This window comes from Perissodus microlepis, chromosome 4 (assembly GCF_051167445.1).
Source record: "Perissodus microlepis isolate ML-2025 ecotype Zambia chromosome 4, ASM5116744v1, whole genome shotgun sequence".
In the NCBI taxonomy this organism is placed as follows: domain Eukaryota; kingdom Metazoa; phylum Chordata; class Actinopteri; order Cichliformes; family Cichlidae; genus Perissodus; species Perissodus microlepis.
In genome coordinates, this window is record NC_140464.1 from 17,072,854 (window position 1) to 17,096,266 (window position 23,413).

Sequence of the window (23,413 nt, forward strand, 5' to 3'; positions counted from 1 at the left end):
GCATTGCAAACCTCATATCAGCTATGTTGTAAAACATAGAAGAGCCAGATGAAATTGAATCAAGTGAATCTTGTTTGTTATAGCCCAGTACCTACCCAGGCCACACAGTTAATTTACTTTTTAAGCAAGACTAAAATATCAAATACAAAGTTTGAGTCAACACAGTTGTAACACATCACATAAAATGACTGTCTCCAATTAAAAATACAGTTTAATGAGCACAACATTTTAAAAATGCAATACAATACCAAAACAGTAACACAACACGTCTCTGTCATTCATCTGTCAGAGTAATTGTCCGTTCTCCTCCCTGGATGAATCTGCTGGGAGTCACTACTGTTGATTAGACTTGATTAGATATTTGACAAATGCACACACACACAAGTCCACACACAAAATGTTGATTTTTGTGACTTGCTGTCAAAATGATTTATTACAAGCATGCTATAACCAGCCTGTCTTTTAAATCTAACACAAAATAAACTCATATAGTCCAGGTTAAAACAAAAACGAAAAAAAGATAATGACATGGTTGCAAATTGTACAGCAGAAACTATTGGTCATGTAGTCAAACTCAGATAACTGCCCTGTTGTCCCGGTCAAGACAAAGATGCTCCAGGTTCTCTGGTCCTGAGCATAATTTCAGTTACTGATTAAACTATACTCTGTTGTTAGGGCTGTGCGATATGACCAAAATCTCATATCCCGATATTAAGACATCTATCGTCCAATAACAATATAAATCACAAAAATGTAACATTTTCTGTAAATTCTGTGAATCTCGGGCAGCTCGACTTGTGTGAAGTGTTTCCAGCTGGGCGTTGCGTACCTGGAGTCGAGTGTTTTAACTGATGCATGAAACTATACATTTTTAGACATAGGTTGTAACGGCCGCCATTTTCTTTGTGAGTATTTATTACACAGCGTGCTGCGGGGAAAAGCCTGTTATGTTTGAGTCTAAGGTTTATTTTTTAGCACCTGACGGCTCTTTTTTTGCTTCTCATCCGTAAATAATCTGCATCTTTCACGTGATTCGGTTTATTTTGAAAAGTCTCAACAGGATCTTGAGCTTTATTGTGAAAGGTTTAAGTGGGAAAATAAACAAGCAGACACGCGGTGGTTTTACCGTTGTTGTTGCTAACGACAACGCATAAAAACAAGCGCTTGTCTGTCTGTAGTGTGGTTATATTAAATATAAGAGAAAGAGAGAACTTTAAGAAATTAATATAGTCACTACAGTGGTCATGTCCAAATTCATGGGCTGCATCCTCCTGAGGACCCAGCCTTTGCGGTCTACGTTGGCCGGAAGTAAACGGCTGGGGAAATTGGACGGTCTAGCCGTCTGATTAGCGTCACCGCTGTCTCGGTGGTGTTTAATAAACTCAGCCGTCTGCTCCTTGCTATCTAAAATATAACAGGACACTGGCGTAAATTCTCGACCGTCTCATACTTCTGTTTAATCAGTTTTCTGTTTGACGTTTATTCAGCTGTGTGAAAATCCCGGAGGAACCCACCAGGGGGATTAATAAAGTTTTATTTTATCTAATCTAATAACTTTAATCTCAGCCAAACCGATTGACTCACGAACAAATAAAACACTGAAAAAAGCCCAACAACAACATTTTTAGGTTGTCTAAGTGACTTATATATTACGTTTAACCTGAGTAGCGAAAGTCCACAGTGATCTTAAAATGATGTGCCGGGAGTTGTGCCGTTCTTGGCGGCTTCAGTGACCCTCGAGCTCCCGACTAGCTATCGAGCTGGTGGGTAGCAGATGTCTCTGAAAACGTCGAGGCACTTTTGCAAATATGCGACATCTTGATAAACCGAGCAGATATTTGATGTTTACACAGCTACTTTCTCGCCTGAAAATATGTTAAAAGTTTATTTTGTGACCCAGAAAGATTAGTAAGAGTAATTTTAAAACTTAGTAGCGGCCACCATTGTTGGAAACTGGAGTTTGGCTGGCCCGCGCTATGAATTCTGGGATATGGTAGGCCACGAAGGACACACCCGACCCATCCTCCAAATTCGGGGAAAAGGAGGACGCATTTGTCGGCTGCATTCGGAGGAGTCTACGAATTTGGACAGCCTTCGGCGCGTCGCTGTGACGTAATCGGTCTACAAATGCGGCCTCAGGAGGATGCAGCCCATGAATTTGGACACGACCAGTGACCATCAAAATAATGAAAAAATATTGCCGTAAACAGTTTATTTTGCGACACCACGAAACAAACATAGCGTAAAATGCAACGATAGACGGTTTTATATCGTCATCCGATATATATCGTTATATCGAACAGCCCTATCTGTTGTATTTATTTGCTGTTGACAAAAAGGAAATGAACAAAATGAAGACTAAAACAACCAAAGCGAACAACCAATCGTTCCAACCATTAGGTTGTCCATTTCTTCTTGTTGCAGCCTGTCTGTTTCCAGTGTCCCATGGCTGGGACGCGTTTACACGATGTATCGGTGAGTTGTCCATACGAGCCCTTCTGATCTCTCTTAGGAGGTTAGTAGAGATCAGGTACGTTTGTTCTGGATCGTACTCTGACCTTTGGTAGTCAAATGTCTGATAATGCTGTGTAATATAGACTTGGTCTACTGTCTGTGACTGCTCCCTGACTCTAATTATGATTCGGGCCCTGTTTCTCCTATGAGATGGAAGCTGGAGTGATGTCTGTTGATTGACATTGCCAAGAGTGTAGTATCTGTACCCCCTTGGCAATTCATCTAGCAACCCCTCAAAGTTGCCGTAATGATGTGAGCCATAATCACAGTGTGGGTCAAAGTTCAGTCGTATGACACCATTTGTATCAATTTCAATTTTGTTGGCAAACCAGCGGAGCAATTCTTGGCTCTCCATAGGTACCGATTGGCCAAATCTGACTGACTGTAGATGACTGATTGAATTGAGCATTTGTTTTACAGCTGAAACTGATGTAAAGATCAGAAGAGCCACACAGCAACAGATGATCTTTCCTGACATCTTCATCAGCCTGTAGAGAGATTTAAGTAGTTAGTGAATCCATGCATTTTCCGTCCTTACAAGGTTTTTTTTTGTCTTTTTGTGTGACCTGTGATGCATATAATAGTTATGATTACATATTTTTATCACCATGCTACCATTTAAAAAAGGACTTTAATTTTTCTTTCCTAGTCTGTAATTAAGCGTTAATCATTTGGTCGTACAAACACTGAAACGGGTTTTATTTACTTTTCCTGGTGAATGGTATTAGCCATTCACCAGGAAAAGTAAATTAAAGTTTTATTAAATTAGAGGGGGGGGTGTTAACCCAGAGAACAACAAATGTTACAAAGTTACAAAATCATTTTTAAAAATGTCTCTTTATTTCTTAAATAAAGAGATTTTGTTTTTAACTTAAATTCAGAAATTCTCTTGTTTTCCCAAACAGTCTTAACTTCCTGAACAGGACCTGAGAGGAGGTAATGATAGGGGAGTGTCACACTAGTAACTCTTCATTTATAATCAAAACTTGTTTGATTTGTCCACTGATGCCTCCTGTCAGCTTCAGATAAACAAGAGGGAGGGATCACTGAACGGTCTGCTTAGAGTAATTAAACAAAGCAGATTTTGTTTGTTTGATTCCAAAAATGTTTTCATGTTGTATTAGATAAAGCCAGTTGCTAATCTTAATGAATTGTATTTCACTTTTTATTGGCCATGGCACTGGTTTCATGACACTCCCGATAACTATGTCAGAAAGTTACACAAATTAAAATTCAAAGCTTTAATATTAATCCTGCAGACTTGCAGATCATATTGAATGGCAGTATGTATGCTTGTAATTAGTCAAAAGGCATACGTAGTGCACTGTAACAGACTCCATGTCAAATCCACTTTGTTGTAAATGTAATATTTTGTCACCTGTGGAATAGATTCTGCATTAGAGATGTGAGTAAATTCCTCACCAGTTGAATAAGGAATTTAGAAAATGAGGGAACTTACCTGTGTCGGTATGCTTCTCTCAGTCCGGTCTATTTGTTGTGTGAGAGCAGTTGTAACTTTTAGGTTTCGCTTTCCTTGTAAATGAATCCAGCGTGACGAGTTTTGACAGTTGTGAAGAGGAAGTCAAAAAACAAGTCTCACTATTTGACTTCCTTCCGTTTTCAAAGACAAACATTTCAGTATCTCTGGTAGTTTGACAGTCACATGTCTGTTAACAGCTGATTATTGGCCATTTATGAGCAGGCTTGTAATGGAAACTTTGAATATGGGCGTGTCTGCCTTAGGGCTGCCACAAACGATTATTTTGATAGTCAACTAGTCACCGATTATTTTTGCGATTAGTCGACTAATCAGATCATGCATCCATTGGACGTACAGCTTATTGCACCAGCAGCATCTGCTCTTATATAACTATCATTAGCTTACAGTTTTAAGTGTTTAAGGTTTGTGCTAACTAAAAATAAAGACAAGATGATAGTTTATTAAATTTTAATGAAATTTGCAGATTGTTTCGGTGAAGTTTAATAAACTCCTTGCTATCTAAAATATAACAGGACACCGGAGTATATTCTCAAGCATCTCACATTTCTGATAATCAGTTGTCTGCTTGATGTTTATTCAGCTGTGTAAAAACTATAACTTTAATCTCAGCCAAACCGATTTACTCAGGAACAAATAAAATACTAAAAAAAAGCCAAACAATAACATTTTTAAGTTATCTAAGTGACTTATATATGTTTCACCTGAGTAGCGAAATACGGCGGTGGGTTTTAAAACGATTTGCTGGGAGTCCGGTGTTCTCACCGGCTCTAGTGAGCCTGTAACCCCGGCTAGCTATCGAGCTAGTGGGTAACAGACGTCTCCGAAAATGTCGGAGCGCTTTTAAAAATATGTGGTGTCTTGATAAACTGAGCCGATATTTGAGGTTTACACAGCTACATTCTCGCCTGAAAATATGCTAAACGTTTATTTTGTGACCCAGAAAGAATAATAAGAGTAATATTAAAACTAACTAGCTGCCGCCATTGTTGGAAACTGAGCTGGGCTGCGCTATGAATTCTGGGACACAGCTTCTTCTTCTTCTTCTTCGGGATTTAACGGCAGCTGGCATCCTTGTACATGCAGTGCTGCCATCTTCTGTTTCAGTCCGTTATTACACTCTTAAATCCTACTACTTATTCCTGCGTCTTTTGTGATCTTACAAAGCTTCAAACGACGCGTCGACTATTAAATCAGTCGTCGACGATTTTGATAGTCGACGTAATCGTGACTAGTCGACTAATCGTGGCAGCCCTAGTCTGCCTTATGGCAGGGTGTCGAACTGTGACACTGCAGTAGTCTCTCCTGTAGCAAATGATCACATATGAATTTCACACATTGTGCACGTTTTTGAATTTGGCGTTTTTCTTGAATGATTGTTGTTTTCTTAATTTAAGTTTTCATTATTTAAAGGTGATCTGTAGTCATTATATAAAAACTTGAGATTATTTCTGTGTCCAAAAATATATGTGTCACAGCTCATGACTACTCGAGTGGATTGAAATATTTGCACATAATCTGTGTCTGCATTTTGTTTGAGACTGGATGTTTTTGTTTGTTTTAATGCAGATTATTGGCCTCTCACACTTGCTGCATTTTTGGTCTTTTGCCATTATGTAGAAATTTACATAGTGCACAACAAATATTATATCAGCTACGTTTTGAAACTTGGAAACACAGATGGATTTGAATAAAGTAAATCGTATATTTGTTTTAGGTCAGAAGGTAAATGGCCTGTATTTGTATAGCGCTTTTCTAGTCCCTAAGGACCCCAAAGTGCTTTACACATCCAGTCATCCACCCATTCACACACACATTCACACACTGGCGATGGCAAGCTACATTGTAACCACAGCCACCCTGGGGCGCACTGACAGAGGCGAGGCTGCCGGACACTGGCGCCACCGGGCCCCCTGACCACCACCAGTAGGCAACGGGTGAAGTGTCTTGCCCAAGGACCAGGGCATGCAGTTAGTTTGCATTTTGAACAATGCACATATATCTAATACAACTTTTGACAACACATCATTGAAAATGACAATCTCACGCTTGAAAATACAGTTTAATGAGCACAAAATTCTCAAGATTACAGAGAAAATGCAAAAGCATCAGTCAAATACACTCTTAATCAACATGTCTGTCATTCCTCCATCAGCATTATTGTCCTTGAGCCTCACTGGATGAATCTGCTGGGAGTCACTACTGTTAGATTAGACATGAGTAGATATTGTACAGATGATACACAGTAAGAACCATTTTGAGTAGCTAATATGCAAAATATTGATTTTCACTGCAAGCATGCTGTGGGTCTATCCATTTAAAACTTTCAAACTTAGCACAAAATTAATTCATATTAGAGTAAAAATAACAAGTGGAAAGTTTTATAACACTTTTACAAAATTTCTCATCAGTCATCTAGTGGTACAGATGTTGCAACTGGCTAATTGTTTTTTCCCAAAACAAGTGAAGACCATGTTCAAAATAAAGATCCAGATGGTTTTCTGGTCCAACAGTTACAGTTAGTTTGAGTCTATCTTGGAACAAGTTTTCTCTTCACATTGTTTACTCATTTTTTATTTGCTGCTGCTAACAAAAGAGAAAACAAAACAGCAAATACCAAAACAACTACTAACAACAAACGACATAAGAAACCTAGACAGTCTTGAATGTTGCTCCATGAATCATTTCTTCTCGATGCCAACTGGACTTGGTTACAGTAGGATTGTACTGGCCCAGCATACCCCACAATGTGGAACAACAGTCCGAGAGAAGCAAGGTGACCCCACATGTTTCTGATGCATTCTAACTGTAAATCATTAGCCCTGCGTCCAAAGCGATCCCTAAGATACCTTAATGATATCATGTCATGACTGTCCATAGAAAACTCTCTGATCTCTCTTAAGAGGTTGGTAGTGATCTCGTACGTTTGATCTGGATCATAATCTGACCTTTGATGGTTAAATGGGTGATAATGCTGCGTGATATAGACACGCTCTACTTGTCGCACTCCATATGCCTCCCTGACTCTAATAACGACTCGAACTCTGTTTCCATGTCCTGACTGGGCTCGGACATGAGGTGGAAATTGGGCTGCTGTTGATTTATTGATGTTACCGATGGTGTAGTATGTGGATCCCAGCGATAGTTCAAACAGCCTCCCACTGTTGCCATAATAGTGGGACCCATAATCATGGTTTGGGGTAAAGGTCAGATGTATGACATAGTTTCTGTCAATGTTAACAGTGTTGGCAAACCAGTGGAGCAGCACAAGACTGTGGATCGGCACAGACTGGCCGAAGCCTACTGACATCAAATCATTGATTGAATTGAGTGTTCGTCTTGCAGCTGACACAGAAGTCAGGGTCAGGAGCAGAGCCACACAGCACAGTAATTCTTGCTGACGTCATAATCATCCTGTAGAGAAATTTACATGTTTATTAGTTTTATTGTTCGTCCATATTTTAGTCCATGCTGTCATTGTGACCAGTGATCTAATAATTATGTGATGTTTTCATTACCATGCAATCATTTGTCCTACTCTGTATTTAAACATTATTTAAAACGGGTTTCACGGGTTTTTTTCCCCCTGATTAATACCATCCATTATGTGATGAAGCTTCCTTTCAGCTTCAGATAAATAACAAAGTAAAAGTCCCTAAACAGTCAGGTTAAAGAAGAGCAATAAAACAAAGTAGATATTGTTTTATGGCAGTTTTAGAGTCAAAGATTTGTAACGAAAACATGCCTTAATATTTGTATTTGTCCAAACAGTGATCCTAATGAATTAATTTAGAATTTAATTTTTTTCAGTCTGGCACTGGTTCCATGAAAATCACCTAAACTAACTAGATTTTAAACTAATTAAACAAAACAAATTGAAAATTGTTGTTGCAGACTTAAGTGCAATTTTGCAGGAGTGTTTGTATTTGCAAGAAAAACTTATTGGAAGACAGACTGAGTGAAATGTAATCTACTTCATAGTGAAATCTAATGCAAAAAACGGTCAACTTCGTTGTATTTGTAAATATTTTGTCACCTGATAAACGCTGCATTAGTGATTGGGTGTAAATTTGACAGCAGTCATGTGAGCAAAAGTAAGCAAAAATGTAGCCGCTAGAAAACAAGACGCTTACCTGCGTAAATCTGCTGCTTTCGATGGCTGATCTGTATGTTTGTGTGAGCTAGTAACTCCCTTTAGATTTCACTTTCCTTAGAAACGAAACCAGGAAATCAAGCTTTGCCGGTTGTTTCGCTGTTAGAGGAAATCTGACAGTCTGCCTGTTAAAAAAGACTTCTTCACTGTAAAAGAGCAAAACCAGCTTGCATTTCAGTGTGGGGTTTTTTTTGTTCTGTTTTGTTTCTTTTTGTGGTAATTTGGTTCTGTTAAAATACAAAAGCTGATTATTGGGCATTTAATCCAAAGTCTGAATATGGGTGTGTCTGCCCGACTGCAGAGGTAAGGGACTGAAATTGCAGTCGAGTCTCTTGTGTTGTAGTTGAGTGAATTTTAAATAGTGTACACGTGTTTTTAATGGCTGTTTTCATTTATAATTTGTTTACTTTAGTTTTCATTGTTTAAAGATGTTCTGTAGGTTCTGTCACCATATAAAAACTTTACGATTATGTACAAAGATGTTTGCACCACAACTCAAATTTTAAGTTTCATCATGTTAAAATAACTAAATATACACTTGCCAAATTTTTAGATATGCAAGTTTTGCACTGCAAAGCTGAGGCTGGAGACTGACCCATGCTGTTTTGAAGCTTGTGGAGCTGCTTCTACTGCTGCAACTCTACCAGCTACCAGCAGATGCTGCTGTCACACAGGTAGTTGGCCTTGCACCTGGAAGGTAGCGCCTGGAGCTGGAAAACGTTTGTCAAAGATACGTTGAAGTCCACTGTATTATACATTAAGAAGCACAATACACAAACACACAGAGCTGAGTGGCTCAGTGTCGGCATACACACACATCGGGTGGAGGAGGGTGAAGGAGCTGTTTTCAGAACCCTGAGAGGGCCTCATTCAGCTGTTTACTACAAATCCTCCTCAGTGAGGAAGTACTTCCTCTTCCCAGAGAATTGGATTCATGTGACATCGTCAAACCCCCCCCCCCAACACCCACCCACACACCCACCCACACTGTTTCTATTACTTCAGAGGACACTGACCTACATTAATTTCCTGTAGATTTGCCCTAAAGTTGGCCCCTAAATGTTATTTACATTGCGAGCGTTTACTCTTCATCTCCAAATGGAAATCCAAGCGTCACAGTGTGACGGTGCACAATAGATTTTTAGGTTAAGTAAACTCACAAATGTTTACACATAAAGACATGCTTTTTTGTTTTTTAGAAACCTCAGCATGCATGTCAGCTAACGAACCTTTATTTTTTTATTTTTGGTAGTGTCATTTATCAGCCTAAGATGGTTCATAGCAGAACTGTACACACACCCCGTGCACTGCAGTCTACTGAATACTGATTTAAGATGTGTTGCAGCCCTCTGTATTAGTCGTACGCTACACTATTTTCCTATGGAGGAAAAAGACAACCTGTGATGCCTTTAATGTAATGCGCCCAGTCAATCTATGGTTCTTCTGTATCTCTGTGTTATGAAAGTCCAACTGCAAGGAATACTGTCAGGGGTCAGCCAGGCAGCTTCATGCTCTGCCTGCCAGTACATGACACCATCTTGGCTCAGTGTGGCCCACAAACTTCAGCCCCTGACATCGGCTTTGTCTCCTTCTCCTCAAAATTAAGATTTTTTTTTCTTCTTTCATTTAAGAAGGCCGTGTCCCCAGCAGCACAGCAGCTCTGTAATAAAGAAGTCTGCCAAGTTATGTCAGATCAAACAAATGATGGTTGGCCCACGCTGCATGCATGCACGGTTCACTCAGGAGTCAGCGTTTTTAAGAAGAAAATCTGAAAGAGAGGGAATTTGTATCTCATAAAAAGTCTATTTTAGGCCTAAAAAAGTTAATAGTGAAACCTTTGGAGAGCAGCTCCTGAGTGGCAGTGATGTTGAGAAGAGGAGTTTGGAGTTCAGAGTGGCACAGTTTTATGCACACAGCTGTTTACGTGACTTCAGGATGATGCTTTAGTCTTCCTAAATATGGATTTTAATTTGTCTTAAGTCATGACCTTTGCCCCTTTTTATTTAAACTATCTGTGGCTTGCTTCATCACTGGCACTGCTGCAATGCATTGCAATGCATTAGGAGTGAAAAGCTCTGTTATGTCTTCCTATTGTATAATCTGCATAATCCACAGAAGAAGATTTCAAAGATGATTGTGTCGTGTTGGTGAAATAAAGTGCAGCCGAGTAATAAACCAGCTCCTAAACCCATTATTAAGTGCTGTCAGAATCTACATTTCCAGTGTCTCCACTTTAAACATCAGGTTTTTATTGGGGAGATAAAGGTGAGCTTCAGAAGGAGTGAGTTGAAAAGAACGAAAAAGGTCAAAGAGCGAAAAGCTGTAAGAGAGACGGGGCCCCGAGTTTGGGGGAAATTGCAGGGTTCTCCACCCTGTAAAACTAACGACAACAAGGGTTTATTTTACGTCCATATTTGGTAAAAACCTGGTTTTTATCACAGTTACAAGTCCAGCTATGTTTGTGTGTCGGATTTAATGAATCGTGTGTTGGTATTGTGCAGGACTCAGAAGGTCCATATTGATGTTTCGGTTTCGTTAGATGGACATTGTTTAAAAGCCCTGGTTTATTTTGGCCTCTGAGTTTGAGTAATGACACGTCTCTCCAACATATTACGCCTGGTTTTTTTCAGGAACCTGACTGTTCGTTTCAAGGAATGCAGGTGTTGCCCAGAGAGAGTGTGTGTGTGTGTGTGTGTGTGTGCGTGTGTCTGTTCATGTGGCTGTAAGGTTAAACTCAAGTTGCTGCACTGGTGTGTAATTACACTTCCTGTGAGCCTGAAAACAGCTGTTCCCTTCCTCTTTAATCTGGCATGAATATACACACTTCCAAAGAGTAGTAATCAGCCAAAGTGATTGGTTTGTTCTCAGGTACTGGAAGATAAGGGATCAGGTGTTTTTAACATCTCATTTTGCCATTCCTTAGATTTCGTCTTTTCGTATTTTGTTTATATTTTCACTGGAAAATAGTAATAGTTGTTGGTGTTTGCACTGTCATAATCAAATCTTTATTTTGAACATATAAGTAACAAGTGTCAATACGTATTAGGGAATAAAAGACAAATAAACACAATCATTAAAAGCCATCATATTCAAGAGGAAAACAAGAACAAAATGTTGACCATATCCTGGTCAGGCATTCCTACCCCCATCTAACTCATCTTATACATCTGTTTACAGTATACAATCTAATATATGCTATAAATAAATATACCTGTCTAATACACGGATTCATGTTATATTATTTTTATATATTGATCTGTAATTATTCAACTACACGTATCCAAAGGTATTGCTTTTCATACTTTGTCATACTATGTATACATGTGGCTTTAATGCTGTTACAGTAACAATAAAAGTGTTTGTACATCATCCCTGTAATGTTTTTTACTGTTGAAATGTCTGAGGATATCTTATCCAGGCTCTTGACTGTTGCCAAACATTTCAGTTTAGTTGCTGTGGAATTATTCAGTACTTACACAAGCTGCTTTAAAAAAACAAACAAAAACAATTTCCTGTGAAATTTTCTAAAAAAGGATAAATGTTATCGTATCCCCTGCTCTGTCTGCTTGATTTCTTTGGCTTTATCTAAAACATTTGTACTCTTTTGTTTTTTCTTTTAAATGATTTACTGTAAAAGCCAATATGATATAAAATTTGCAAAGAGGGGGAAAAGAAATCAGTGGGTCTTGATTTATGGAGGGTACTGATTTGTTAAAGGGACTGAGTGTTAGTAGTTTGATGACGTAAAGATGAGGAGATAAGGAGTCCAGACAAAGTAATTACAGTTTTTTGTTTTTTAATGTGGGACTTGAAGAGAAGCTGGCCTAAAGGCTGCAGAGCTGCAGACGCACGCACACACACAGCTCTTCTGTTGTTTCTTTATCGTAGCCACTAACGCTCTGTCTTTGTCTGGTCTCTGCTAACATTTACTTTTTATCGCATTGGAAGTTGTGGGGGTGTTTTTTCCCTTTTATTTGTCAGAGGGAGGGTCGGGGTTATTTGAAGGAAGTGGGCGTATGGTGTTGCCTTACGTGCAGAGTCACATGACAGGCATGGGTGGGAGGGGCAGGCAGGGAGCTTCCAGAGCCACAGCAGAGTTTGGCCTCTCACTGGAGCGCTGCACTTCGACAGGGGACAGCTCATACACACAAACACTTCACACACGGTGAGTGCTTTGCATACTGGCAGGGAGCGTAAGTGTGTGTGCGTGCATGTGTGTGTAGAGCTGTGTATGTGTGTGTGTGTGTGTTAAAAATCAGTTGGAAGTGGAGGAAGGAAGTTTTCTCCTTTGTTCTCGATTTGTGTGTTTGTCTTCTTACCAGAAAGAAGAAAACTGTTTGTTTTTGAGTCCAGCTGTTCAAACATGTAATGTTACTGATGTGTTTTAACCAAGCTTAAATATGCACGTGGCTATTAATTTGTTGGTTGTAAAGAAGCATGGCTGTGTATTTCACAGACAGTGCTCAGGATCTCAGGTTGGGATATTTTTCTCATTTTTGTGTGAGCATGCTTTCACGGATAATTACCATTGTTCAGATTTTGCATTCCCTGTCTTTCATCTCCTAAATGTTGTGCATGTCTGCTGTGTGGCACGCTTTGTAATCGATCTCTCTGTGTAATACACACACACAGACTCACACACACGTCTGTTTATGTATCCAGGGGGATGTTCCATCATGTTCAACCCCATTTTTTTTCTGTTTAAACTCCCAGTTTTATTTTTGTTTCCTTCCTCCTGACGTTGTCCACACACTGGACTGCTGTTGCTGACAATGACATATTACCAGGCCAAATACGTATGCAGAGTGGACAGTTAGCACCACACACGTGGTTAGTAGGCTTTGATGTGCTTTTGGAAAGTACAGTGAAGGAATCCTTTTAGGAAAGTAGAACAGGCTAGCCTCAGATTAGTGTTTCTTTATGAGCTCTGTACAGATCAGGTTTCTCTTTCACTACTTTTTCTGCTCTTGTTTAAGCACTGACAAAGTGATAATGCGAGTTCTTGGCTATGGGGCCATGTGGCAGCAGCTGACAACAACGCTGGGCCTCAGAATTTATCATCCAGGCTTTGTTATCCAAAGTTGACCTGGAGAATACAAGGAATTCCTCTCAGCAGCTAATATCAAACCGGTGGAAACACCAACCGCCCCTCACCTTTTCAGAAAGTCACCCGCCTCTGGTTTGCCTCAGAAACACACACATATGCGCGCACACACACGCAGAGCTGCTGAAAGGAGCTCTGTTGTGGCCCCTGTGCAGAACAGACTGTGGCCTTTCACCACTGTTTAATGGGAAGCTGAAAAGGTCATCGTTACCTTCTGCATCTTGCGTGTCTTTGTCTGTCTGTGCACATCGGGAGTCAAGAAGTTAGATCAGTAAGATTGTGTATCTATTGTGGAATTTAGCATCATGAGTTTGAAATGCAAAACATTTCATGAATGTAACCGGAGCTCTGTAAAATCGATAACATTTCATCTCTGTTGGATTCACCGGGAGCAGATTCTCTGAATAACTGGTTTGCGTTTTCTAGTACATGTATGTGCGTTAGATGTTCACCACAAGAGAAGAGTGGAAAAAGGGAAACTGTGGTATTTTTGTTGTAACTTGTTGCATATAAATTTTGAGATGATTCAGTTGTCTGCAAGTGTTGATAGATTAGCAATGAAGATGTTAAAAGAAAACAATTCTGAACTAACATAACACAATAAGCTAATGTTCCCTTTATAGGGCACGCTTTTAAGGTCTAATGTAACAAGTGTTTGGCTGTCTACACCTACAGTGACCTAGAAGTGTCATGCTGCCACACACGATAAATATACGACTTTAAAATCTTCAAAGGTGAGGAGATGATGGTGGTTCACTTGAAATTAACTGAAGTAACATGTAAATATGAACTACTTTGAGTAAGGAGTCACATTTCAAGTTAAACTGACACTGTGACTTCACTTATTGTCCACTACACCCTTAAGCTTTGTATGTGGGTCAAACACAGTCCATAAATACTGCTGCTGAGACTTGGAGAGGACCCAGGTGACAGGCTTCAGCTCGCACACAGGCTGTAGACTGTGTCAGAGGAGTCCTGCTGACAGCATTTTTGATGGAATAGTGAGTTTGTGTTTTCTAAGGATTTGAACACCTTGAGCCTTCTGTCTCAATAGTGAAGGACAGCTGCCCTCTAAGTCCACCTTAAGTCAACTGAGCATTAAAGTAACATTGGTTAGTTTGTAGATAATTTGGTATTTATAATTATGTCTATGCAATGTTAAAAAAGCAGAACTTTTTCAACTGAGTTCGCTGCACTTTTTTTTTTTTTTTTGTTTAAATAACACTTCTAACTGTTGTTTTTAAGGTGAGGCATGTGCACGAACAGAGGTCAGATTCCTCAACCCCCTGCCCCTCTAGACCCACACTCACTGTCAGCTAACCATTTCACTGATACACTTTGACCCATTCACTGAGATTACATTGGTTCAGTCCACATGCTCTATTACTGTCAGCAAGTAGCCAATAGGTAATGGATAACTAATGTATTATTTAGCCTAGCCACAAAGACGCTCACAAAACTGACAACTTCCTGATTCATTTTGCTTTCGTGTAAATTCAGTTAGAGGGTAAAGTTTAGCAGTTGCTTTAAGGTGGAATATTTTTTGTAAAGCATGATCTGCTGCAGTGGAATGTATTTCCTTAACTGTAGATGTTTAGTTGAAACTAAATCAGCCTGAGCCTTGAATTGAGTCAATAAGTCTTCTTGCTTGCACTTGGGTGTCCGCACGGTAAATTGAGGCATGCATGCATTTAATAATGTATAGGTGAAACCTTACCTGATGCGCTCAGTGATTTGATTTTTTTTTCCTTTCTTTCTTTTTTCTTTTGGAGCTGCTTGGTGTAAGAATTAGCTGAAGAGCCTAGAAAGACAACAGCTCTCTTGTGCACCACCACAGCATAGAGGCCGAACACATTCCTCTGGAAGTCTAGACAAACCTGTGGGCTTCTGCTGTCATTACAGTAATTTACATTTCTCTGCTGTCTGCAAAGTAACCCTAGCTGCTGATGCTGCATGCTGCAAATACAAAGTTGTATGTTGTTAAGAGACTGATTATCATTGGTTTTAAGCATCTACATTATATTAAAATACTTCTAAAAACATGCACATAAATGCCACGTGCAGAACACAGTAAGATGGGTATATCATTTCCAGGCAAATAGTGGCAGGTGACATAATCTCTCAGGCACATTTCTCCTGAGAGCTGAACGATGAGTCTGGGAATTCGGCTTTGCTGCAAAAACACTCAGGCTGTTGTGTTATTAAAGTCAGTGTTTGCACTGCCACCAAACCAATTTCCCCTTTTTATTAAAAGGCTTCACTGTCAGAGGGTGGGAAACTGTGTTTGTGTGTTTATGTGTGTTGTAAACCCATGTGGTCTGGGGGTATCGAATTGATTCAATGCTGGAGGGCTACCGGAACCCCAGTTCAATGTAATTGAATACATTTTTATCGCTTCTACACAAGTTTCTCAGCTGTGTTTGCACCATCTCTTGTGGGAAATCAACCATAAAAAAGGCAGCTTGAGAATCAGTCGTTTTTATCACATTGAATAAAATAAAATTTGCAGCAGCCCACACGCTCCTCAAGAGGCATCTGGGTTACCATCAAAACAAATCTAGCGGCGTTAAGATGAGACTCGACTGCAAACCGCCTTCATCCTGTATGGGAATGTAAATGGAAGCCAAACGCAGCAGCTGTTTTTAACCAGCCCATAAATAGATTGTTAAAAAGAACAAAGATCTCAAAACCCATTTAGTGGATTAGTAAACCAATGTGTCTTTGACATACAGCTCCAAACAAGCACTTAGATTAACCTGAACTTGTGCATTTTATCGCTTGATGGGATTAATGCCTAGTGGTGGATACTAAATACTAAATTATTGAGCTGTCATTGCTATGAAACAAATTAAGCCTGCTGTTACGTGGAGCTTGGACACAAACTCTTTCAATTTACCTTTTCAATCAAATATAATTAAGGTTATCTGTAGGAATTCACCAGCTTTGTGTTGGTGTTGATACAATGGATTAAATTAATATATGCGTGGCTGTTCCCTAAATTTTCCTGGATGCAATCAATCTGGATGAAACTTACTGTATAAACTGCCTACAGTTGGGAGTGAAGGGAGGGAGATGGAGCACAACTGAGGAAGAGAGTGGGGATGAATAATTAAATTAAATGCAAAGTGGTGTGTAAACACAAGCAAGCAGGAGGTGTGGAGATGATTCCAAGGATGGGATTTGGAAGCTGTTTCCAGGAATCCACAACATGTGGTCAAAATGCTAATTGATTATTAGAATAAGCCGCCTCAGATGTTTCAGCAGCCAAATCATGGCTAGTTTAACAAAACAGTTTTCTGCTGTGCTAATGGGATCAGTTAGCCATTTTATCATTATAAACCCACATTGGGTAATACAGTGTAACACAGGGGCAATGCTGGCTGAGAGTGGACCTCTGTTTATTTTATTAAAAATCATAAATCATTTTGTGATAAATGGACCCATTAGACAGCAATTGTCATTTACTACATTCTTGATCCATTTCATGTAACGTTGGATTAAAAACAAATCTAATTTCCTTTGAAAAACAGGAGTTTTTGTGACTGTAGGTTTTGAGCAATTGTTTGGATCTTATTCATCCGTAGCTTAGTGTTTGTTTAAAGCCTGGCATTTAATCATTCACTGCAATGCTTTAGTAGAGAAAGCATTTGTGTACATTATAGCTCATTAAAATAGTAGAAAAACTGTGGAACTGCCTGCATGTTGTATAACACAGTTGTAAAAGTGAAGCGATGAAGGGAAAGATTTTGTACAATCAGTTTTACAGATGCCGTGAGTGAGTCAGTGTTGCAGATAACAAACACTCCAAGTTTCCAGCCTTTTCTCTCTCTGGATTCCTCTAAATTCTACAGAGTTTATTCAAAGGGTCAAACCACAGGTTTGTCATGAGGGGACTAACCTCAGTGCAGCTCTTTCCAACCTAAACTGGGAACATGATCTCTGACCTGCTCACCACCCTGTTGAGATCAACACCCTGGACAGCTAAGCCATGGCTCAGTGGTTCTGGCCACACTGCATCTAAACATAGGCGACAGAGTCACATTTTTCTTCATACTTCTTTGTAGTTTTAGTGCCTTTTGAAAAGACCATCCAGTGAACAGGGAGATATTTAGCTTCGAATTCGAATGTATTTGCATCTCAGTTTGGAGGCCTGTGTGTAGTTAGTGAGGAATGCCCCAGGCCCAAAACTGGAATAAATCACAATCTCTGCAATCCACACTTTTTTTCCTCCCCTCCTTCTCCCCCTCTACATGCCTTTCTTTGTCCTCCTCTCACTGACCTTATCTTGTTTACCTCCCCCCTACTCAACGACAGCCATCTTCCTTTTTGCTTCTCCTCTGTATCTCATGCCTATCTGCACACGTCTGCCTTTTTTTTTCTCTCCACACTTCGGTCTTCTTCTTTTCCTTGTGTCTTGCTGTTTTTCTCTGAAATGCTTTGCTGCAGAGATGAGACTTCTGGCTATATTTACAAAAAAGCAAAGCAATCTGATGCTGCTGGAAGCAATAAAAGAGAAAACCTCTTTAGTGCCTGTAATTGAAAACAGCATCACAGTGAGTCACTCTGCTTTCCAATAGCTAAAATAAATTTTGTTTGTCCATGATGCAGGGGAGCAGTAGAGCTAAGGAATGGCATGGCAAATGTGCAAGTCATCCAGGGGTGATTTATTACCACTAAGCAAGCAACAATGGAAACTGACGTTTTTAAATGACCCTTAATTGTCACTGAAAAACAAATCTGATTCATCCAAACTGTGCTTGTGCTGTTTGATCAGCAACATAAGCAAACATATTCCACAACTGTCATTGCATTTTCTCTCAAATGTAACTTTTGCATGCCCATTTCCCATCAGACTTGAAACTAGTGGGGGGGGGGGAACAAAATGCTGAGTTTAGAAGCGGCCCAATATAATTATTCTTAAAAGGCTGTGGCCAGTTGAAGCCATCTGAGAGCCTCATTTAATCCACCTCCAAAGGATTTACACCATCAGTTTGCATGACAACATATTAAAATACCTGAGGTTCCCACAGTATGTGTTACATCCCTATTTAACTCAACAGTAATTTTTTCAGTCAGCCCATTGTGTTTGATAGGTTTGAGGTAATGTCCAACAGCTGTTAAGCCATCAGGGCCAGACATTTCCAGGTGGAGGAAAAAAAATAAAATAAAAATGTTAACATTTATAAGGCCATTCTCCAACCACTTCTTGTCTGATAGCTGTGTTACTGGCTAAAAACCATGACAGAGGGTGAATACGTCCATCTGATAAATGGTCAGTGTATCCAGATGCTTTGACACGCTCTCTGCACCACTGATACGATGCTTCACTCACCACATCGTAGGGTTTGAAGTTTACCAAAGTTGGCTAAAGGTCTAAAGAAGTGTCCTACCCATGAATGAAGTGATTCATTTTGATTGTAGAGAAGAGTTTGGTTTCCCACGGTAGTGGTTGAAGACTCCTTTTGTGTGGTGTTGTGATGTTTGCCAAGTTGTTTATGGTGTTAAATTCTTCTTTGACTTGAGAAAATCAGTACATTGGTTTCATGAAGGACAGTTAATCTTTTGAAGAGCCTTTGTGCTTCTGGCTGGGAAGCCAGTTAGTTACCACCAACAACTCTTTCTGTCCGTCTCTCATTCACTCTGTATCTTAGCTTTTATAATTCCCACACAGTGGAAGATGAGCAAATAGTAATTGAACATTAAACAGAACAGACGTGCTGCAGAGGTGCTGAGCATTGTTCTGAAATGAGACTCATTTCAGGAAGTCCTCAGACCAAATACTGTAATTGATTGTTTCCACAAAGCTTACACAGAACCAAAAACCTCCATAAAACCTACATTTTCTTCCTGTTTTAAACCCACACTGATCACAAAATGAGAAGTGTGCATACCAAACTGGAGAAAAGTGTTTAAGCTCAGAGGCTGGGAATGAGGACTGTGCTGGGACCGCAGAAGTAAGATCTACAGTTGCAATAAAAAGAACAAATTTCTTTTATCCCGTGTTATGCCCTTCGAAAATGGGTCGATGCTCAGCTCATGGTTGTGCACGAGTCCTGACAGTAAAGCGTTTGTCAGCTACTTGGATACCTGTTTAATCTAATCCAATCCACCATCTATTAAATGTTTCAGCTCGAGCAAAAGATTACAGATGATCTTCTCATCATTATATCTTAGTGCTTTGCAGGTGTAGCTGCTGTTGGATGATATGTTAAGTATTCCATCTTGTTCATTTCATGTCCCTTTCCTTTGATGCTTTCCCTGGTATCATGCCTTTGAAGCTCTGTTGTTGGAGCCCTGGTTGCCACAGTTTCCTAACTCCTGGCAAACATCTCTGTTTACAGCACAAAGCTGTCGCAGGAAAAAATCAGCAAGGGATTTCAGGAGGAAAATACATGGTGTAGAGAAGAAGAGGATGGAGGTTTTGTATTATCCAGCACATTTAATAACAAAGCTAAAAGCCAAATGAGTAGCAGAAAGGAGGAGGGGCTCAAACAGGAGAGATACAAGAAAACTAAGAGTTGGTGTGCAATAGGGAACACCGATGAGAGAGGATCAGTGTGAGCAGGGAGGAAAGGGTGAGGCTGAGGGGAAAAAGACATGAGCGAAACAGAGGTATGGGAACAGGGGAGGTGCAGAGGGGAGGTGGAGGGCAGTGAGTCGCTGTAAGTTGCTGACTGACTTTTGGAACAGGATGAGGAAGTGGTGAAGAGGCCAGGAGAGCTGCTTCCATAGGTGGGTCTCTATGACACATGGATGCACACACAATGGAGCATATTATAAAAGCAAGACTTAACGTGTTAACATGAGCTAGTTTTGAGCTTCAACAGCACTGCCATTCCTCAGATTTTTTTCTTCTTCTTCCATTAATCAGTGCAGTGCCAGTTTGAAGTGTGTTGACTTTTCTACCAGCCTGTTGATTTATTTCCCAGAGTGATACGGGTGAACTGGCCTGCTGTCTGGACTACTTTCTCCTTGTAACAGGTCGAGTATTCGCTGGAATCCAAAAGCTGTTAAACTCTTGGCAGGCAGTCCAGGGGCTGATATTTGCATGTGTACATACAGATCAGCTGTGCGCTCAAACAGAGGAAAGTCTGAGTGTGTGAAGTCAAGGCAACCAGCATGTTTAAAGGCACAAAGTCAAGCATGTACTCAGGGCTTTTGTGTGTGTTAGCCAGGCTAGCTGTGGGTGGATCAGGTTTCAACCTCACCAGTCTCACTCTTTTCCACTCTCACATTAGCAGGACAGTAACACTGCACTGTAGAGAGCAAGGGAAAGGGAGGCCTTGCGAGGGGTAGCACTATGACTGTGTATCTAATGACACACGGACATAAACACTGTCGTCGTGTAAATTTGTCACATACACAGCTCGAGAGGTACGGTGACTTTGGCATGCGCAGACCTCAGTGAACTTATTAAAAGTTTAATATTTCTCTTGTGATTAGACAAACATCTGCAGGCATTTCACAGAAGGACATGAAGTTAATTATTACAAAAACAAAGTGAAGAGATGTTGTTCTGCCAATTTTAAACTACTCTAATTCCACAGAGCGAATTTTCTGATAGTTGTACTTTTGGGTTGAGAAACTGTTCTGGCATGAGACCAACCAGGACCTTGAAAGTCAGGAGGTGCTCTTAGTTGTTTTTCTGTCTGTCTTCTAGACAGTCCGCCACATTTGTTCCAGACTGAAATAAACAACAACCATTAGATGGATTATCAGAAACTTTTGTGCAGACATTCACTAGAAGATGGATCCCAGAGCTTTCCTTTAGATATAACAATAACTAATAGCACTTTGTAAACAGTTACAAAGTGCATCACAAGTTGAATAAAACCAAACATTAAAGATGCAATGATGTGCATGGCCACTTGCACCATTAATCAAATTGCTCCCTATTAGGCAAACACACAGGCCATTTCAGCTATAACTTGGTTTTTTGTGCCATCAACCATCCAAGCTGTTGTTTAACTGGGTGTTCACACGAGTTTTCCCAGTCAGGGATGCATTTTTCTGACACTGCAGGAATCCCCTATCATCTTGTTCAAATGTGTATGTTTGTTATTAACAGATTTTACTGTAGTTTAATTCTACTGATAGCTTTTCTTCTGAACTGCCAGCACCTGAAGAGCTGCTTAGCTGAACTGGTTTGTTCTATAACAGGAAGTCTTCAATCATTACATATTTCAGCACTATGACAGTTTGGTGCAGTACATTACTTCCTCCTATGGATTTCCAAGGAACCAAGAATCTTGAAATTTTCACTCATTTTATTTATTTATTTATTTTTAAAAAAAAAACCTCTCTATCATTTTACTTGCAGTACCTGTTTTCACAGATGAGTCATTTATCTGTTATTGCTTCTTCCATATTATACTTGTGAGTAACTCCAGCCTTCTCTGTTTCTGTTTGTGTTACATCAGGACCTGAAGTGTTTTCCAGCTACAGCAGCAGTACCATGTCTGAGGTGGTGGTGCCTGATGCTGTGGTGTCCCCAGCAGTGGGTGGACTGTATGGGGAGAAGGCTGGCGGCCCCATGTTGGACTTCAGCTATGTGGGTATTGATGCCATTCTGGAGCAGATGAGGAGGAAAGCCATGAAGCAGGGTTTTGAGCTCAACATTATGGTTGTGGGTAAGCAGAGCCTGTTTACACTCACTAAAATACCCAGATTTGGTTCGTACAGTAGTTGTCGGTCACATAGCATTGCAGTGATCAAATCTTTGGCTGCTTACGCACTCACACATTAAAAGAAATGCATGTGAAGCATTAGAAATAATTCCAGGAGTTGCCTTTGAGTAAGACTTTTGAGCTGGTGCTTCACTGTGGATAACTACTACTAGCAAATGTTCAGGTTGAAATAATATTTCCCATCTTTACTCAAAAGTGTGGCCTTCTGCAAATAAATGGTTGCGTTGCATTGATGGTTGTATACACTTAAATCTCACAATAACCTCAGTTATGTATAACTAGAGCTGAGACTGAGTCATGATGCTTTTCTCTCTAATCAAGTTTAAATAGAAGCCTGAAGCTTTTTTCTTTTATTTTGTTTTTTTTAATTGGGCATACTCATCACTGTGATCAGACACCTTTAAAATAGGAGTTAATTACACACCTCAGGATCAAACAGGCCACCCTCGAACCCACCCAATCTCACTGCTTTACGTCTCCTGCATGTCGTCTCCACACATGGTCTGTGTCTCATCCTCAAATGAAAAAAATGTGCTTGAAAGCAGCCCCAGGCCTGAGTGGGTAAACACAACTAAACAAAACTGGTTTCCATGGTTTTTTGGGTGTCTTTTTTTTTTTTTTAAATATCAAGGTGAAATTATTTAACTGTATCACAATGTAGGAACAATTGATGGTTTTTAAGAACTGGATAATTGGTTTGGCATCTTTATAACTGATGGGTTTTTACCTGCATAGAGGACTTTATGCTCCCCTCCAAAAATTGTAGCAAAAGTGAAAGGAAAATCAACAAAAAAACACATTTTCACTGGATTTTCATTATTTTAATTCTCATTTGTTAAACAAATGGAGTGATAATGGACTGATTATAAAACATAAGACTCAGTCATGCTTAGGCCCAGATGCAGTAGCTACAATCTAATAGTTTAAAACTAACAGAGCAGGTGGATTTACTTCCTTGTCTATAAAGGAAGAGGACACCAGGGGGGAAACCCCTACATCTAAACAGGATAACGAGAAGAACAAATCTTTTTGGTAAGATATTGAATTGTGATAACTTTGAGTGTCATTTTTAAAAAATTTCCTTCCAGCTTGTTTGCTTTTTCTTGTGAAAATGTTTGCTGCCAGACACAATTTAACAGTTTAAAAAACATCTGTACGACTTTGACCTCATACAGAAAGCACTTGTGGGATTTTGGCACCACCTCACTGTTTTGTGATGGTTGTTAGCGGTAGGATTATGGATGCAGACACTTTGGAGAAAGCAGCTGTTGGAGCGAGTTTGGACACGGCTCAGAGTGGCATCAGTGCTGCCAAAGCACTGTAGCAGATAAAATGCTAATTTGCCACGTGGACTTTTGAGTCCTTTAACTTCCAGCTGTTGAGCTTCATATTTGTTCTGTGAATCCGTGTTTGCGTGGAGTGTGTGCTGCTGTGCATGCAAGTGCATATCCATAAAT

At 39.9% G+C, this 23,413-nt stretch overlaps 3 protein-coding genes across 9 annotated transcripts in view; 1 reads left to right on the forward strand and 2 right to left on the reverse strand.

Annotated features, from left to right (window-relative positions):
* The window catches only part of septin9a (septin 9a), an 82,351-nt gene that overhangs the window by 50,782 nt on the left and 8,156 nt on the right, over positions 1-23,413 (forward strand). For 5 of the 7 annotated variants that reach the window (XM_084926153.1, XM_084926157.1, XM_084926155.1 and 2 more), the window contains one exon: positions 21,690-21,899. In XM_084926153.1, coding sequence (XP_084782279.1) covers positions 21,690-21,899 — 210 coding nt within the window. Of the gene's footprint in view, positions 1-12,215; positions 12,331-19,586; positions 20,002-21,689; positions 21,900-23,413 lie in introns of those variants that run through there. The other 2 variants (XM_084926158.1, XM_084926159.1) reach the window with 2 other exon arrangements.
* On the reverse strand, positions 194-4,041 carry LOC146388699 (uncharacterized). Its single transcript, XM_084926162.1, has 2 exons — positions 3,974-4,041; positions 194-3,002 (listed from the first exon to the last, which is right to left on the reverse strand). Exon 2 carries the CDS (start codon positions 2,996-2,998, stop codon positions 2,306-2,308), a length of 693 nt encoding a protein of 230 aa, XP_084782288.1. The 5' UTR covers positions 2,999-3,002; positions 3,974-4,041; the 3' UTR covers positions 194-2,305.
* On the reverse strand, positions 6,056-7,415 carry LOC146388700 (uncharacterized; the record flags this gene model as incomplete). Its single annotated transcript, XM_084926163.1, has 1 exon — positions 6,056-7,415. A coding segment is annotated over one exon (837 nt), but the record flags the coding sequence as incomplete, so codon positions are not given.